Source organism: Eulemur rufifrons, chromosome 1 (assembly GCF_041146395.1).
Source record: "Eulemur rufifrons isolate Redbay chromosome 1, OSU_ERuf_1, whole genome shotgun sequence".
Classification (NCBI taxonomy): domain Eukaryota; kingdom Metazoa; phylum Chordata; class Mammalia; order Primates; family Lemuridae; genus Eulemur; species Eulemur rufifrons.
The window spans coordinates 51,599,679-51,619,624 of record NC_090983.1 but is presented as its reverse complement, the minus strand read 5'-3'; the positions used below and the strand labels follow the sequence as shown (position 1 = coordinate 51,619,624).

Sequence of the window (19,946 nt, the reverse complement as noted above, 5' to 3'; positions counted from 1 at the left end):
GGAGGCAGCGGAAAAGAAAACATTCCCCTTCTCCCTTTTTTCAGTAGTGATTGTGGTTGTTTTGAAATAAACAAAATACAATTTAATTTCATCAAGTCCAACTACAGGAGATTGCCTTATTGAAGAGAAGATCATACAGACTTGCAAAAAGAATCCAGGTCTTCAAAAATCAAAAGAAAAAGTTGTGCTGAAAAGGACCAGGAGGAATCCACAACATCCACCCAAAATGTATCTTCAGCATATCAATTTTATTTGTCTGTACTCAGTTTATAAAAATGACAGCATCTTATCTCAAAAATCCATGTATTCTTTGGCCATGTGAATACTCATATTGAGAATACAAGTTCATCTCAAATATATTTGATTCCTTTTTGTTGCTAGAAAAGAGTTTTTAAAAAGCCAACCACTGTAATTTAATAAAATATGTCAACTCTTAGAAGGTAGGCAAAGACTTTAAAATTCTTGCTATGGACAGTAAGGCACCAGTACCCAGTTTCATTTTTAGAAACACAGCAACTTGATTGACTATAATTCATAAAATATACCACACTAGTGTAAGTTCTAATTATATGATACTTGCCATGTACAGTACACATTTCCTTGAATGGTTTTTTGAGGCAAGTATTCAACTTTAAGGTCTGAATTCCTATGGCCTATATACTGAAAGAGAAAATATTCTTAAATTATATTGTTTGCATATATGTGTGTGCATGTGTGTTTATATCTAGGCCCCACAGATGTCAAGAAAAGCAGCAACTTTATCCAGCTGATTTCTAACTTAATGTCAATTATAACACTGCATGGATCAGAAATCAGACAATGAATAAAAATCAATACAAAAACATATTTTTAAATACCTCATTCCATACGTATCTATGGGAGCAGGGAGTGTGGGCTATTGGGAGCTTCAAGAATGGGAGTTTGTTAAACAAACACAAATTATTTTATGTACAATTTAGAAACTTTACCCAAATCGTGGATTTGTGAGAATTAGGGAAGAGCTCCTGCACTATAATCCCACCTGAGCACATGTGCTCCGAGGTCACTTCCAGTTCAGTTCATCCATGGTTACTGAGCTTCTCCTGTCAGGCACTGAGTACAAAACGAATGAATCCTCCCACCTGCTCACAGTTGCCATATTCTTACACCTTTAGCTAGTCCTTCTCACTTTCTAACACCAATTTCTTCTTTTGTAGGTGTTTCAGGTAGAAGTAGCACACCAACCACTGGTGCTGACAAAATCAGATCTAAAACTTATTCATATGAATCCACTCTCTAAACATACATGTAGCAGGCACCATGCCAGGATTTTTTTGTTGTTGTTTTATTTCATGTTTTGTTTGAGGACAGCAAGAGTTGGAAAATAAAAATTGAGAAAGATGGCCTATCTTCAGTGTTCACAGTCAAATGGGGGATAGACAGAACAAATAACAAGAGGTCAGGAGACCATAAGTTACACAAAAAGTGTGTAAAGTACCATGGGAACAAAGAAAGCAAGTAACTGTTTAGGAAAGTTGAGGAAGATGTCACTCAGATTACAGATAAAGCTGTGTCTTAAACGAGAATTTAACAAGAACAGCATCACATAAGGGCAGTGCATGACATCTCTGGCAAGTATGAAATACCCATCTGTGGCCAGAACACAAAAGAGAGTACTGGGAAACAGGATGGAAAGGCAGATTTTTGATTCTGAAGGGCTTCCTTGCAAGCTGCCTAAGGAGTCTGCAACACACAAATGAGCCTTAGACTATTTTTAAAGATTTATGTTTTAGAAAGCTCCAAGAGCAATGTGGAAAATGGATTAAAAAGAGACAGAGGAACCAATTGGACTTTGCTTAAACTGGGAGGAACAAGTTACCTGGCTTTCCCTACTCAATAGTTCAAAAATTTTGAGATTTGCAAAATTCCCCACACTATAATACCTGCACTAAGTCCATGTCAATATTTACCATTCTATGTGATCTGTGTGCGTGCACACTACCTATTCAACAGATATTAAGTGTCTTCTTTATGCTGGACACTGGGAATAAAATGATGAGCAAAACCAGATACGGTCCTGCCTTCAATGAGTTCATAGTTTGGTGCAGGAGGCAACATCATAAAGAAATTTCAAGGGCAGGGTGTGTGGGTGGAGAGTCTGGCAAGACTTAGGTTTAGGGAAAACTGCACTGAAGAAGTAACATTTGAGTTATCACAAAAAAACACGAGAAGCCCAAGAAAGCATTAATCTATGTTTTTTCAGCTACCAAAGGAGAGGGATCGTAGGTACTGAAAAGAACAGGGACTTAAAGATCCTAGCTTCAGATTCCATTCACAACATCCATAAATGAAACATTCATTAACTAAATAGTCTTGGGGAATGAATTTAATCTCTGATAGGATTCTGTTGTCACAACTGTGTGAAAGTACCTAGAGCACAGTGCCTGATCAAGAGAAGGTATTCAAAAAATGTTCATTTAATTTCCCTCTTTCTTCACCCTTCAAAATCAGACTAAGATAGAAATATTTCTTTTCATGAAAGTAAATGATTTTTCCCAGTTTTCCTAAATGAAGTGCCAGGGATCTGGTAAAAATCTTTGGCAGCTGAAAATTTGGCCTATTCTCACAGAATCCTGGACTAAGAACTTAAAAATCTAATTTACGAGGGAGATTTTTTAAGAACACCTTTTAATCTTCCCAGTGTACTTCCAACTTCTGTCAATACTGCTGCCAAAGAAAAAGGAAGATATAAATGCTTAAAAAAAAAAACTAGAGAAAAAGCAGAAAATATAGGTTTTAAAAAGCATCAAATAATATAGACCTGTATAACTGGACAGTGTTTTCTTCTGCTAATGTCCATGAGCAGTATAAATTGAACCACGTATAACAGGAGCGCTGGAGGAGAAAGAATAGAAATTAAATGGAATCTAAGTTTTACACAAACGCAAACTGATAAAAATGGTAATTGGGGGATACTTACTATCTAATAAATAAAACAATTTTTAAAAAGTCATTTTAAAATAGTATTAACGTAGAAATGTGCATTAGTTTCTCAGGAGGAAAAAATTAGGCTGAGAAATTAATAGTTTATGGATTGCTGTAACACAGCTTTAATTCTATACTCATTTTAATTTTTATTCTTATGTTTGTATTCTAACAAATGTACTTTTATTTATATATTTATCTGTCTAAATTCAGAGACTGAATATATGTACTTATTGACCAGTAGAATATATTTAGAACTTTAATAATTCAGAACAAGTCAAATTACAAAGCTATAAGATTTAGCAGATCATCAACTCAAAACCATCGTTACCTTGGTTCATTTTTACATAAGTACTTGAATTATTTTTAGTGGCCCTTTAGGAGTTCATTAACTGTATCTAGATCTATAATTTTTACAATGAATTGAAGTTATACTAAATAGGACCTCACTACATTATTTTCTCTCAATTTTCTAAAGCACCTCTGTTCTCCATGATCATTTCAAAACAGCTATCCATAATTCATAAATTATCATTTCTGACCCTTCAACTAGCTGATTTGCACACAAATACAAGTAATACTGTAAAGTAGTATAATATTGTGAAGTAATACTGTAAGAAAAAAGTTTTGAAAAAGTAGTTGCTGTCATCTGGAAATAGAAGTAAATTTGTATTTTTGAAATAATCTTAAACTCTAAACCAGTAGTGAGAGGCAGTATAAAATTAGTGGTTCAATATAAAGTATCCTGCATTAAAGAGTTGAGATCTGAGTTCCAGCTTGGCTCAGGTGTCTGCTACCCCTATGACTATATATAAGTCATTTAGCTTTTCTAAAACTCAGCATGCAATATTTAATGTAAATCGTATATTTAGAATCAGTTGGCTGGGTGTGGTAGCTCACACCTATAATCCTAGCACTTTGGGAGGCCAAGGGGGGAGGACTGCTTGAGGCCAGGAGTTTGAGACCAGTGTGAGCAACATAGTGAGACTTCATCTCTACAAAAAAATAGAAAAATTAGCTGTGCATGGAGATATGCACCTGTAGTCCCAGCTACATGGGAGGCTGAGGCGGGAGGATAACTTGGGCCTAGGAGTTTGAAATTGCTGTGAACTATGATGACACAACTGCACTCTAGCCTAGACGACAGATCAAGACCCTGTCTCAAAAAAGCAAAAACAAAAAAAAACAGCTTCTCTCTCCCACACACACCTCTCCCCAACACAAACAGAAAACTATAACTATCCTGATACAATTTCAAGAATAAAAGGCATAGTTTAACAAGTTGCAAAATTTCCAAACTTGGATTCTAACTGGAACTATTCCAATTCAATTCAACAACTATTTTTATTGAGTTAAAATAAAGTATCTTTGGGAGGATATCTCAGGCAGGTGAAGAGCTCAAGAAGGCTAGATTAGAAAAGACTTTGCATATGTGAAGCACAAAAATCATTAGTATAGATTAGTATAGCTACATTAAAAATGTGCTACATTAAAAATGCATCAAGGGGGAGGTGGCAGTGGCAGTGGCAATAGTTGTGGTGAGAAGATGCCAGAGGAACAAAATAATGCAGGGTTTTCTAGGCCATAATACTAAGTTTGACCTTCAGCTCAAGAACAGTGAGGAGTCATTAAGGGTCTAAGCAATGATGTGGCATAATTTGTTTTCCATTTTTGAAAACTTACTCAGGCTGCAATACACAGAATAGACAGCAAGTATGTAAGACTGGAGACAGGGAAACCAGATGAGACAGCTTTGTTAAGCTGAAATGATGGAGGCCCAAATTAGAAAGCAGTACAACAGCAATTTAGAGTAAGGTCTCTGCATTTGCCTGCATTCAAAATCCCAGATTTTCCACTTATCAAATGTACAACTTTGAGCAAGTTGCTTCCTGCTATAGTTTGAACGTGTCCCCCCCACAAAAAGCATGTTGGAAACTTAATCCCCAATGCAACAGAGTTGGGAGGTTGGGGCCTAATGGGAGAAGTTTAGGTCATGAGGGCTGGACTAATGTCAATTATAAAAGGGCCTGAGGCTGTAAATTCAATCTCTTGCTTGCTCTTCCCCTCTCTTGCCCTTCTGCCTTCTGCAACCAATGAGGCAGCACAAAGGCCCTCGCCAGATGCCAGCACCATGCTCTTGGACTTCCCAGTCTCCAGAACTGTGAGCCAAATAAATTTCTGTTCATTATAAATTATCCAGTCTGTGGCATTCTATTAAACCAGCATAAATGAATTAAGACACTTACTCTCTTCATCTCAGTTTTCTCTATGATCCAGATAAAAATCTTCACAGGATTCTTGCCAAAGAATAAAATATTAAATACATAGCAGTTGCTTGATACAGAGTAAGAATGCAAATTTTTATTATTATTAGTGCAATGGGAATGGGATGGAGAAATGATAATATATAACTGGAAGGTGTTTAGGAGACAGAAATTGACAGTTTGGATATAAGGAAAAGGATGAATTTACACACTCTAATTTCTGACTTGGATGAGATGGGAAACATAGAAGGTTTCAAGGTTCTGCAGCAGGTTTTAAGGAAAAGATAGTGTTCGTTCTTGAACATACTGACTGTGAGATATGCCAGTAGATGGGTGAATATATAGCTCTGAAGTTAAGGAAACAGATCAAGGCTGGAGATTTGAAATTCAGAGAGACAGATGGTAATTAAGTTCATAGGTACTGGTGAGAGTCCCTAAAGAATATGCAGAGTGAAGAAATGACACTAGGTAGAACCTAAGGAACACCAACATTTAAAGTATGGGCAGAGGAAGAGAAACCTACAAAGGATACTGAGAGCAAGAGGCCAGAAAAGTAAGAGAATAATAGTGTGAAATGTCAAAAGCCAAAAGAAAAAAAGTGTTTCAAAGAAGCGGAAGTACTCAACATCATCAATATTGCCAAGCAGTGAAACAAGAACTGAGTTTTCACTGGATTTAGCAACAAAGTTATTTATTCACATAATAAATATGTACCAAACATTGTGCTAGGCCCATGAGATACAGATGTGATAAGAAAAATAAGACACTTGCACACATAGACTTTATGTGGTGAAGATAGACAGTAAACACATAAAATACCAGCAAATTGTGAGAAGGACTGTGAGCAGAGACAGAGAGGCAGGATAGTACAAGGCAGAGGCCAGCTTTAGACAGGGAGTTTGGGAGAGCAGCTCTCTGAGGAAAGAAAATTTAAGCTGAAACCAAGGCAAGAAAGGGCTTAGAGAACTGGTCAGAGAATTGAAACAGGCCCATGTGGCTACAGCACAACAATGGAGGAGGGATGGAGAGAGAGAGAAGCTAGATCGTGTTTGTAGATCATGCTTAGGGTACAGTGAGAAGAGTTTAGATGATGACCTGTAAACATCTGAAAGTAAGGAAGTTCAGAGCACTCTAATAGTACTTAATAGTTTGGCATTCCTCATTTATACTAGTCTTAATAATCAGAAATAGGCAATTTTACTACTCTTTTAACAATTAACTACTCACTATAACAATATCAAAAAAAATTCTATTTAAAGGATACTACATGATTATAAGCATGTCACCTGTTGTAATAATTTTACTAATCCCCCTTTAAACTTCTTCCATAGATATTTCTCAAATCTGCTTGATTCTGACATTAAATTATATCTGAGGTACTCATTTTCCAGCAATGTACATCCGAATTTGAATGTTTTATAACAAGACTCTACAAGGTGTTAACTAAGATGTCTATGGGCCAATAACACAACCAAGAAAAGCTGATTAAATTCGTTTCTTTTAAAGATTATATTTCGTAGTTTCAGCTTCCTGTTTCCTTAACGTGTATTTATATACATACATATAATAAAGAAAAGCTGATGAGAAAAACTTGGGCTTGATTCTGAACAGCTGAATTACATGTTCATTTTATTTTTTTTAATTACGTGATCTGCAAGAGGAAGAATTCATGGCCCATATTTCACAAAGATGTCTATAATACCAAATGCTACCATTTACTTAGTATCTATTAGTTATCAAGCAGTGAGCTAGGCACATTACATGAATTATCCCTGAAAAATAGGTATTCTGCTTCCCATTTTACAGATGAGGAAACCATCTCAGACAGTTTAGGTGACTTGCCCAAGTCTGCAGACCTAGAATTTAAGCCCAATTCTGCATGCTCAGAAACTCTGGTCACTATACCAAGATGCCTGAGACTATTAATAGACTGGGTTCCTTAAAAATATCTATCGTATACAAGATACTAAATCATAAAAATGTTATTAAATGCTAAAAAATATTTTATTTGATTTTTAATAAACTATGTACAATGTTGAAACATTAGTCAGACACACCGTCTTACATAGGTATAATACAGTCCTCCCTTTGGCATAACTTGATTTCAATTTTTTTCAATATTGGAGAATAAAGATAAAAAGATGCTATAAAAGATAATCACACTGTATTTAAGGTCCAAGAATTACCATTCTGGTTCAAAATTTTTTCCCAGTTATTCCTTAGTACAAACATTAAATCCAATGAACTGCCAAAAACTGCCTGTTCTCACAAAACTTGTTTGTGAAAGTTAAAAATTACAAATTGGCCTAAGATGCTCCTGAATCAGAAAAACCTAACCTCTGATTAGAACCTCTAAATGTTACTATTTCTCTGAATTTGGAAGGCAATGAGTCTGAATAAAAGCATCAGAATTTGCTCTAAGCAAAATCTACAGGTTTATTGTATTGTGAGCTCTTTCTACTAAGGTTTGTCAAGTAGCCAAGTCATCCACCAAGATACTGTTTGAAGAAGTCTAGATATTTAACAAAAAGAAACTGCTTCCAGATTATCTTTATTTTCCTTAACAAAATACACACAAGAGCACAAAATTCACTTGTATATCATCATTTTACAAGTATAAATAATGTTCAGAATTCAAGTACAGTCAAGTGCAGAGATATTTCCTATGTTACTATGTAAACATAAACTAATTACATACATCATGTGCCTCTGGCCCAGCTGCAAAATAAAATATATCAAAAAGAAATATTGCACTTGACTGTACAATTGCATTCTTATTAAGAATTCATACCGATGTCTATGTAGTTACAGTTAGAACTTTCATACCACTTAGCTTAATGTAAACACCTAAAATAGACATCTCCCCCTGCTAGCAAATATCTTAAGAGTTAAAATTCTATCCATTTTTAATAATGAAGTATTCAAAATCTTAATTGGGTTTCATTTCTTAGAACAAACACTATTAGAGAACTTATTCCTAATCAAAGTTCTTCCTATGTCAAAATGGATATTTACAGGCTATACATATAGAAAACAAAAATGTTGTTATGTTTGTTTACTTTTAGAATGGACAAAAATATATCTAAAAGTTGTCTAAATAGTGTGGGTCTCTGTACATTGAAGAGGATCTTAGTTCACTGATACCACTTGCTTTTAATCTTAATACCCAGTAGATATAATTTTGACATGTTCAAATTAGCTAGGCAATCTGAATTCAAATGATAGCAAGCATATTCTTAGAGGGGCAGAAAAAAGAAAGAGTACCACTTAAAAAGCAATAACGGACATCAACAAGACTATAAATATCCAGTTGAAGGCACATAGAAGCATTTACTACTTTGCCATCAAAGAGTCTTCACTTGGTTCAGAATTAGGAATAGAGTCATCTCTGGAAACTGTTGATTTGGCTTCATTCATTGAGGTTTCCTCATTCTCGGTCTCTTCTTGTTTCTCCTCTGGTTCCTCTGAGCCAGATGCTTTTTCAATCACTTGGTTTGTCTGCTCTGTGGCTGACATTTTGTCATCTGTCTGCTCTGTACTATTATCAAGAACATCTTGTTCTTCTACAGATTCTGAAAAGATAAAGATTCAAAACTTTAGGAATACCTAAATATTAAAGCTGCTAAATAAGGCAAGCAAAAGATAAATACACACACATACATACACACACACGTGGACTAAGAAACAGCATTGTCTAATATTATCCTTAAAATCTTTAAAAATAAGTACCTAACTCCATATATAGCATACCATTTATGAGTTAGCATAATTGAAGAAAAAATTTGGAGGAAATAAACCCATAAACATACTTTTATCTAATTTCCCATACTTTTATACAAAATAAACTCTTAAAGACAAAGTCCCAACAGAATTATTAATATTTACTGTAAGAGAACAGTCCAGCATACAAAGCAAATGTATTAACTCCCAGATTATATTTTCCAAAGGAACTGTTTCCCTTGTGTCCTGGCCACCCCGTAAGCAATGTGTAAATGTATACTTTTGTGTGGAGGAGGCGAGGGGGACAGTGCTTTCTCACACGGATGTACATCTCTATTACCCAAGGACTTGGAAAGTCAGATTCCACCTTTCCTAAAGGCATGACAAGTCTCCCCTCATCCTTTTGTAACACAAGTCCTCTGTGTTTAACCTCTGGGTCAGAGTATGCTACATACCTAGCATCCTAGGGAAGGAAAAGGATGGGTCATTTTCCCCCATCTCCATAGAAGAAGCTAAGTAAGGGTCTTGGTCCCTATCTGAAAATTTACTCACTTTATACTCTCTTTTTGAGTTTTATTAAATTAAAATCTCTTATTAATAATTTAATAATAAGAATTTTATTAAGTAAACTGCCTTTAATTCTTTGAAATTTAAAGAACAGGATGGGGAAGGGAATGACAAGAGCAGACAAACTTTGAGTCACCCAATTTCCAAGTCAGAGATAAAAATCTAGCTTTGAGGTATTTGTTTTGTTTTTGTAAGAGATAGCAATTAATATCCTTGCTAAGAGAAATATGGCTAAACCATGTCAGCTAAGCAAAAAAGCAGATTTTCCTACCCTCATACAAGATCCCTTACGATATATTACAAATGTTACTGATTCAAAAAATCTGGAGGGAAGACCAGCCTACTTAGTAAAAAGTTCTAGTTAAGTTCCTTATACAGTACAGGCAAGAGTTTGCTAAATAAATAAAATTAATAGCTTTACAAAGAAATTATGGTTATATGCACACATGTTAACATGGAAGTCTTAGAAATTCATGGTTTTATCATACCAGTTTTAATAAATACAAATTATCTACAACCCACACATTCTATGCCAAGACTTTAAAAATATTTAAAGAGAACTACTTCCTTAGCAGATACCCTGGACTCTGGTTTGCAGAATTAATTATAACCACCTTCTTCCTTTTTATATGTAGAATAAAGGCCCAAAGTCTACAATTAGGGACATCCAACTTAATGAGGTTTTACTGTATAAAAACTTCATGTAATCACAAAGAGTAGTGAGGAATGTTTATAATCATATTTGTGCCAAATTTCATAAAAACCCTGCTTGTATCTTAATAAGGAACTTAAAATGGCATTGCTGCACAACTTGGAATCTTAAAAAAAAATCCAAGGTAGAAAAGCAGTTAAGTCACTCAAGTTTTGTTATTTCAATGTTCCAGGACACAAAGGAAAAGCAAAAAGGGCAAATAAAACTATGGACATGTACAAATCATTTCTGCTACAAGAGCAAGCAAGTTCTTCCATGGAAAACTTCAGGAGTCACCAACCATTTGTAATTCTACCCTCACAGAATATATCCAGGGTAGAATTTAAGAGTCATGGTTTTCCACAACTCTCTGGCCATAGAGCAATATTTACTTGGCAAGGACTTAACAATTTGTTATAGTTTAGTAAGCCTTCTGAAACAAACCAATAAAGCCACAAGAAATAGAAAAGCAAAAAGCTCAGAATCCAGAACTCAACTCACCAATAAACACGTTTAACTGAACAAAGGCCCACATAGTTTGTCATATTCTAACAGATTGCCTCAATACTGTACTGAAACAGGAGATGTATCAAAATTCAAGGCTTATCATATTAAAGTTTTGTGATGTTACTATTTGCCAAAATATACCCTTTACTACTCAAAGTCAATTTAATTTAAAAATTATGGGGTCTAAAGAAGCAGTTAGTGAAAAGAAGAGAACTATAACAGTGGAATTTTTAAATGCCTGTAATATAAGAATTCAATGTGCTGTTGTAATTAGAAAACAACAGGATATACAAAGTTTTCTGGTCAATATTGTACTGTATTTCAGAGAATATGTGGAAGACTAAAAAAATTGGTGAAATGGTGGGTGGAGCTTGAAAATAATCAAAGAGCCTATTAATGACTACTTTTCTTCCTGTGAGTTAATTTGCAGTAAAGCAATTTTAATAGCAGTAATGTATGTGACATGATGCCTATAATGCAGATATTAGCTAGTCTAAATAAGATAGGTACTTGAAGTTTGGATGCCAATGACATTTTGTGAGAAGTCATCAAACAAATTCTAAACAACTAAGTGTAAAAGATTAACAGAGAATTATATAACAATTTCATAACTAAAGCTGAGAGCTTTATAAGGTTATTTAACATATTCCAAAGTATTTATTTTATTTCTGTGGGAGAATATCATTTGCCTATTCTAACAGAAACAGTAAATTTTCTCTGTGAAGTCGTAGTTTAAAATACCTTGGTGGTATAAAATACATTTCAGAAGATGTTAATATTTGGGGATGAAATACTACAAAAGAAACTAGGCTTTGTGTTCACACTAATTAAACAGCCCTACTCTTCCCTGTATGGCCCAGTTTAAGATATGAAACAATTACCTGATCTAATTCCTTCTGTAAGAAAAATTTTAAAATCAGTTTTGGCATCTATAATGCCAAGAGAACAACATACCACAATGTGATAAAACAAAACTGGTCCATGGAATTTCTTTCCCTACTCCTTCCACCTGTCCCACCCCCATCCCAATATTCTTGAGAGAGAAGTTTTTCCTCCCAAATAATAACAATTATCTTCCAGTTGTTTGGGCAAAGTCTCACCTCAGCTAGAGAACTCAAACTCACAAAACTGAGTATAACTGTATAATGAATACCACTGCTTCACCTCTAAACCACATACATGCAAAAACATGTAAGAACACCACCACCTTACCTTTAGATTTTTATTCCAGCTCTTGAAAGAGTAATTTTGTAAGAAAATTAAAGAATAGTCTAGCAAAATAACTTTATATATTTTTGCCTTGCTAAAACATCAAAATTTTGCCTTAACATCTTAGTGCTCACTACATGTGTAGACTATAAACTTACCCAAAGGAACTTTGTTAAATTAAAATTCACAATGTATCTTTGAATGCACAAATTTTAAATAAGGCAGTTTTTACAAGATTTTCCTGCCTCAAAGAAAATGGTCAACTTATTAAGAAACAAAGGCATGAATTTTATCCCAATTCAACCCAATGACTCTGTGAATAAAATTCAATTAAATGATAACCACCCATGAGAAAATAGGTAGTATTCAACACAAAGAATACCATTTAATTATTTACCATTGTTAAACAAATCAATTAGGCAAGTTAAGAGTTTCTTTATTAAGCAATGATCTAAAACTAAACTATTAGGTGAAGGTGTTTTAGAAAAGGGAGTCAGAAAGCCAAAAGATCTCTATCTAAAACAAACACGCAAAAACATACTACAAGCAAGTTTACATCTTGAGTAAATATAAACAAAGATATAAGCTTTTTGGATCTGGTATATACACAGAATTCAACAAAATTTACGTTGTCAAATAGTTCAATTCCTAGAGCATCATAATGAAAATACTAAAAATAGAATTTTCCCTGGTTCTACACAATTTAATGGTAAAGTATTGTGTGTAAAAGAAAAGAAGGACAGAAAACAGATTAACAAGATAAATTTCACCTACTGTAAATTTTACTTGCTATTTTGATGGTATTGATTAGATGTCATGAGTTTTATTATTAGTGAGTTATTTCCAGTTGGATTATAAACTTATTTTATACTAAAATAATTATATAAGACCTAGACAAACACAATCAACCAATGAAAACATGATACTGACATTTTTTAAACATAAAAGACAAAATCACTGTACTAGTATATGAACAATGTAGAAATCTAGTACTTTAATGATTACCACATATGACAAAAAGAATGCTATATACCAGGTATTTCAGACAGCACATGTTGGTTTAAAAAAAGCAAAACTGATAAACCACTTTAATGTAACTTAGCGGAGATCCAGGTATTACTGTACTTTAATTTAATCATAAAAGAAACTGAGGAACCCAAAAGCAGTTCATTTCTTGGCATACCATATCTAATATGCTCTTAGAGAAAAAAAACAGTCCATATCCTTAATTTCTTGTGTTTTGCTAATAATCTATTACCAAAGCTTCTGGATACAAAGTTCTAGAAAAAATGATTGCTTCAGTTTTCAGCACTATGGAGTTATCAGACCCTCCCACAAGTTTTGTCTTTACCTATTAACATTACCTTATTGGGGTTGAGTTTGAGCCAGTTAGACTTCATTCTGGAGATTTCAGACAGAAAAGGAATTCAAATGAGCAATTAATGGGAAAAATTTCTTCTAGGTCTTCATCTTTGATAAAAACTTTCTAAGATTCCATATGTTTTTATGAAGAGTGGTCCAGAAATTATAAAAGCCTTGTGCCTCATCTTAAATGCAAAATCTTTTAGTATCAGAATCCAAACAAAACTTAATTTCCAGTCTTACATCATAGATTGAAAAAAATGCTTCTTCCATTAATTCTAGATTATTCATATAAATGGTTACTGATGCTTGTGGAAAGAAAAGTTCAAATGGAAGAAAGTTACCTTTTGGTTCCATCTGTAAATTCAATAACCTAATCTCTACAGTTCCTGTTAGTATCAAGGAGCTATTTCAATGTTTTTAATAATACATAGATTAAAGCAGGAAAGGTTTTTTTCAGATCTCAAGTTTCTGCATCATCTAATAATTTAGAAATCAGAAATCTAAAATCCCAGTTACGTTGGCTGTTAGCACAGAGTAGATGGTTGAGATGATACGGTCTTACTTATAAGTTCCTTTTAATCAAAAGAGTATGCCACCAGTGTTCAAAACAAATGCAGCTTCTTCTGTTCATCAGAAATATTTCTAGCAATTTACTAAAGGAATCCAGCTTGAAATCCATAACTCTGTGTCACAGTGTTGAGATAGGAGTCTTGAGAAAAATTTCAGTCTTCTGGAAAGCCAAAGAAGAAAAAGAAGCTCATGGCCACTTTGGTGAATCCAAAAAGAAGTATGAAAGTTACTACTCTAGAAACTATCTCAACCAAATGGAATGGTTGCTTCAGTTTTTAGCACTATGGAGTTATCAGACCCTGCCTCAAGTTTTGTCTTCACCTATTAACATTACCTTATTGGGGTTGAGTTTGACACAGTTAGACTTCATTCCGGAGATTTCAGACAGAAAATGAGACATCTGGGGTATTGCTCCTCCTAGATTAGATGAGAAGGAAAAGTATAGCTGGGTGTTGTTTGCTAACTATCCATCTTGACCTTAGCAGAAGATATAAAGCATGGGACTCATTATCAAGATTTTTATTTTGTTGGCCATTTTTTCCTTTTCTTTTCTTTTCGCCCCAACTATTGGCTTTCAAATATTCACTTTAGCTTTCATAAGCAAGGTTACTCATGGAAAGGACTTCAATTTTTTCCTTTAGGCATCTTCAGATGAAATCCTTTAGTTTTCAGTTCCAAGAGGCTGCAATGGCAAGGCAGGCAGTTTGCATGCGACAGCATGTGGCTCAGAGCATGACTTAAGCAAGAGAAAAAAACTTGACTATGTTTGGAGTTGATGTTGCAAACTTGGAGAAGATAAATGTACTGATTCAGTGTTGGAAGTATTACAGGCCTCTGTCATAGCTATCTGTATTCAAATTCATTTTCATATTTGTTAGTAAGCCAAAAGCCAAGCCCAATTCAACACACATATTTTAGGTTCATTCTTCCAAGTTTAAATAAAAAGATACTCAAATCTTATGCTAAATTTCTGATATCTGAAAATTCACTGCCTTACATAATATCCTCAGTTAAAGCAATTTTTGCAATATTCAATGTTTTTATGAAGAAGCAAATATATGTAAATAATTCCTAAAAATTAAAATAATGAATACTGACTGGAAAATAAATTGTACAAACTAAACTTCCAATATGCCATTTTTTTCTGTACCAGACATAACCCTGAAATATCATGGCTGTGTCATAATTTTAGCAATCTCCGTAATTCACAGCTGCTTAACAAAGAGTTCCTGACCAAATATTAATATTGTAGCAAGAAAAAGTTGGCAATTAATAGTCAAATCTTCCACCTTATCTTTTCCATTTTTTTCATGAAACTTCCCCCAAAATTCCTAAAACAGAATTGTAAGATGAATTCTAAAACCCAGTAAATTCTAATGAATTCAGTTTCTCTAAACTCATTACATCAAAGGCAATGTTAATCTTGTGGACCTATATAAATTGTTTGTTTCAGTGGAATACAAATTCTATTTATATAGTCATCCAAAAAAGGCAATGATGACTTTACAATTCCAAAGTTTCCTGCCTTCTGGTAATTTCTACCAATTCAAGTGGTAGATATAAACCTATTTTATCAATGTTAATCAAAAATCTTATAAGTATTTTATACTCTGAATGGCTGTTTCATAATTCCAATAATCTGCTTTACCTAGATGAATTGAAAAAATGATCCCATGAAAATACTGCTAATCAAATCGCCCAACAGTTTTTAGAAGAGATCATTCCTTAAATAATGTTTACCTAGCTTGTGCTAGATGCTGTTTATCACAATATAACCTGTATATTAAAAGTGAAACACATCATAGCAATCACACAGGAGGCTATAGTATCAGAACAATAGCTGATACATACATGCTGCAAAATCTGATAAATTAATCCATTCTTATCTAAAAGCATTAGGCTTTATTGTTAAATAGCGCACATTAAGAGTCAAAACTGTTTAAATATTCATACCTTCATTAGATTGGTTCTCTGATGAAAGCACACTTCCTGATGGCAAGGGACCAGCTGAACTTGAACCTTCCAAAGCCTGCCTCTTCTCAAAACTGAACTCTGGAAGTCTTGGAGCCTGGGGTCTGGTTTTTCTTGCAGGATTCAAGAAAAAACAGTAGGCACATCGAAAAGCTGCAAAGAATTTTTTTTAAAATAAGCAAAACCACAAACCAAAGAAAGTTCAAGGACTAACCAGATAACTCACATTATTACTTTTGCAGATGTTCAAAGAACACTTCAAAAGTTACTTATCCCTTGTGAAATTCACATGTTATTTTAATAATATTATGGTAGGTATTCTATCCAAAGCTAACTTTAAAGCATGCTTCCTAATTATTACTAGAATTACAATGTAAATTGTAAAGCAGAAAGGCAGAATAAGATATATAGTAGGTTAACTATGTAACAGGTTACATAGCAGGTTGACAGCAAAACAATATTAATTTAATATTAATATTACTAATTAATGAATTCATAATCACCAGAATCATTAGGTATTTTAAAATTCAGAACCTTGCTCATTTGCCCAAGAAAATGTAGTATGTCATATTTCAGACCATAAATAATTTACCACAGTTGTTTTTAATAGTGGCTACACGTAAGATCATCCATTGAGCTTTAAAAAAAAAGTTAATGCCTGGACCCCACCCCAGATCAATTAAAGCAGACTCTTTCCAGGTGGGTCCTGGGTACCATAATTTTTTTAAGCTCTTCAGGTGATTGTGATGCACAGTGAGATTTGGCCTAGAGATTATACATTATAATCTCTTATAATTATAATCACTTTGCTCTGTGTATTAAAATAAGGACAATATGCCTAACCAATACATAAAGAGACAGTATCTAAAATAAGATGATATTACATGGAAAGTGGCATAGAATAAGATATTTAAGAGTAAAATATTTAAATCTAACTACCCAATAATTCTTACCAATATATTCAAATTCTTCCTTCAAAGCCATGCCATTATGAGAAAAACACTGCTGACATATAAGGGCATACCTAAGGCGTAGGGGAAAAAAAAAAAGAAGAACATACCAGTTACAAATGCAAAGCTCGTGAAACTAATTTAGCCATCATGGCTAATTTATATTTTAACATAGTTAAATATGCCATAACAGATTAGATGTTACTTAGTAAACCATAAACAATACTCTTTAAATAAAAGCAACATTTCAACCATTTTAAAATATAATTTATAAATCAAATTTAAAATCATTTAAAATGAATATATCCTTACTAAGTTAGCAGAAACATATTTGGTAACAGAACACTTTAATTTTGGTGTTTTCCAATGTGTATTCCCGGGGATGAAATCCCCCAAATCTGTGGTTAGATAAGACTGGAAAAGATAGAACCCTTTTGGAGATTCACAATAAATATTATTAAAACCTGACTCTGAGAAGTCCTGCAGTAAAAAAAAAAAAAAACATTTAATTTTGTTTAGTCTGGTCCAAAGGTTAATTTCTATACATGATGATTCCTATACCTTTCCCAGTTATACTTAAACATCTTCCTCATTTTCTATTTATATACTTTCTCTGTTCTGTGTGTATGTATTCAACAAATATTTGGCTCTATCAAACATCAAGCTGTTTTTGAATAACATAATTATTATATTAACAATAAATTATAGTCTCTTCATTAAAATTATAATATTAACTGGTAAAGTTGTCAAATATCTACTATCCTATGAACTTTTTAAAAGTCTACACTTTGTCAATTGCTCTGCACATATCATACCTATCTTCCAAGAGTTATTGAAAGGATCAAATAAGGTAATAATTGGAAAAGCATTTTGAGAACTGTTAAGTGCTAAATACATTCAAATTGTTCTTAACATTATTAAAAGTATTACCATCACCAAGTCCAGTACTGATACCTATAAAACTCCATTTCTTACAACTCACCAGGTTTTTACTATTTTTGTGCCTTCAAGTTTAAAAGTTTCGTTTAAAAAATTCAATTTCTCTAAAAATAATCTTACAGCAGAGTTAATATTTCTTCCACATGGATTTTATCTAGACTATTTTGTCAAAATTCCTGCTATAAAACAACTGAATATGTACTCTTTTGCACAGCTATAAAATACTCTTATTATATTCTAAAATCAGGAAATAGAAGCCACAAAACTGTGGAACATATAGTACATACATGCACCGTGACCAATAAATCTTTTCATTTTCATTTATCTACCACCTTAGTAATCATTACCTGTTCTGTGGACCATCACCAACTAAATATTCAACAATTCTATCCAGAGCACCTCGTTCTCGGGGGAGAATGGGTCTTGCTAAAGGTGGACCTGGAGGATGAAGACCTATTAAATACACAAATACACACAAATTTACATGTATAAAACATATATATATAAATTAATTCAGCTACCAAGAACTACCTATGCTTGTTAGAACTCTTAAAAATTCTAACAGTAAAACATTAATTCTTAAAAATCTCTGTAGAACGTTCATATTTTCATTAAAAATACTGCCCTACGAAAATATATTTAAATATGTGCTATATCAGAACCACCAATATAATCTATTAGAAAATGAAACTACATTGGGTTCTGTAAAAACAAATTTTTTAAAATGCCCAACTCTTAAAAGCTTATGTAATACATTAGGGGACTTCCATTTTGGGCCATAATAAAGTAACAGGGGTCAGATTTACCTTCCCACAGAAAGCAACTAAAAAACTGTGCAGAACATATGAAGTAACAGTTTTAAACAGTGGATATCAGGCAATGTAGGTTAATGTTCCCTGAGAGACTAAACACAAAGCATGCCCTACAGTTGCCCCCAGCTTATTGCCTAGAGAGTGTTTGCAGGCATCTGCACAAGAATGGTAAACACAGGTGAAGTGTAGCAATCTCTCAGAGTAGCGGAGACAGAGCTGGAACTCTGGGGAGGCCAAGGTAGCTCAAGTTCACAGGAAAGAGTACCGAAGAAGAGAAAAGGCACAGAGAAAGAACACCATAGATCTGCAAAGAGTCTCCCATAGAATAAGCAGAATACTGATTGGCGCATGGATGTGATGAAATTATCTGAGGATCAAAACAGAACCACTCAAAAAGATTAAAGGAAACTGTTCACACAAGGGCAAGAATATTGCTTATTTCCACCGGCCAGAGTGGAAAACTTCTTAACATATATGTCATTGAGTCCAGTATTCAGAAGAATATCATGTAAGGGTTTAAAAAATCCAGCATTCAATAAGGTGAAATTCATAATGTCTGGCATTAGATAAAAAATTACTAGACATGCTAATATATGACAATACTACCTACAATAAGAAAAATCAGTTGAAATTGACCTAGAAATGATAGTGCTGATTGAATTAGTAGACAAAGATGTTAAGACATTTATTATATTAATAACTACATTTCATATGTTTTGAAAATCTAGAGGAAAGATTCAGTATTTTAAGTAGAGACATGGAAAAAATTTAAAACACCCAAATTGAATTTCTACACATAAAAACTATAATGTCTAAGATGAAAAATCCACAAATGATGTGAACAGCAGTTTAGACATTGCAGAAAAAAACATATTAGTGAACTTGAAGATATATCAATAGAAACCATACAAATGAAACACAGAAAAGATTTAAAATTTTTTTAATTGAAAAAATCATCAGCAAGCTATAGAACAACCTCAGGCAGCTTCATATACATGCAATTGGGGTCCATAAAGAAAAGGAGAGAAATGAAAAGAAAAAAATATTAGGACATAAATACACAAAAATTTTCCAAATTTGATGAAAGCCATAAAACTACAGATCCAAGAATATCAACAAATCCCAAGCATAAAAAACATAATTTTGCCACACAACAGAGCATCATCAAGTTGCTTAAAACCACTGATAAAATCTTAAAAGCAGCCAGAAAAAGATACATTATGTACAGAGAAACAGAGAAAAGAATGACAGCAGACTTCTCATCAGAAAGTATGTAAGCCAGAAGACAGTGAAACAATATTTTTAAAGTTATGAAAGGAAAAAACTGTCAAATGAGAATTCTCTATCCAGTGTAAACATCTTTGTCAAATAAAGGCAAAATGAAGACTTGTTCAGATATATAAAACTGAAAGAATTC

At 33.4% G+C, this 19,946-nt stretch overlaps 1 protein-coding gene across 2 annotated transcripts in view; it reads right to left on the bottom strand.

Annotated features, from left to right (window-relative positions):
- Positions 1-8,168: 8,168 nt before the first annotated feature.
- Positions 8,169-19,946, bottom strand: part of LNPK (lunapark, ER junction formation factor) — a 64,016-nt gene continuing 52,238 nt past the window's right edge. For both annotated transcript variants that reach the window (XM_069470608.1, XM_069470614.1), the window contains 4 exons: positions 18,065-18,170; positions 16,782-16,852; positions 15,811-15,981; positions 8,169-8,800 (listed from right to left, as the gene is read on the bottom strand). In XM_069470608.1, coding sequence (XP_069326709.1) covers positions 8,562-8,800; positions 15,811-15,981; positions 16,782-16,852; positions 18,065-18,170 — 587 coding nt within the window. In that variant the 3' untranslated portion in view covers positions 8,169-8,561. The remainder of the gene's footprint in view (positions 8,801-15,810; positions 15,982-16,781; positions 16,853-18,064; positions 18,171-19,946) is intronic.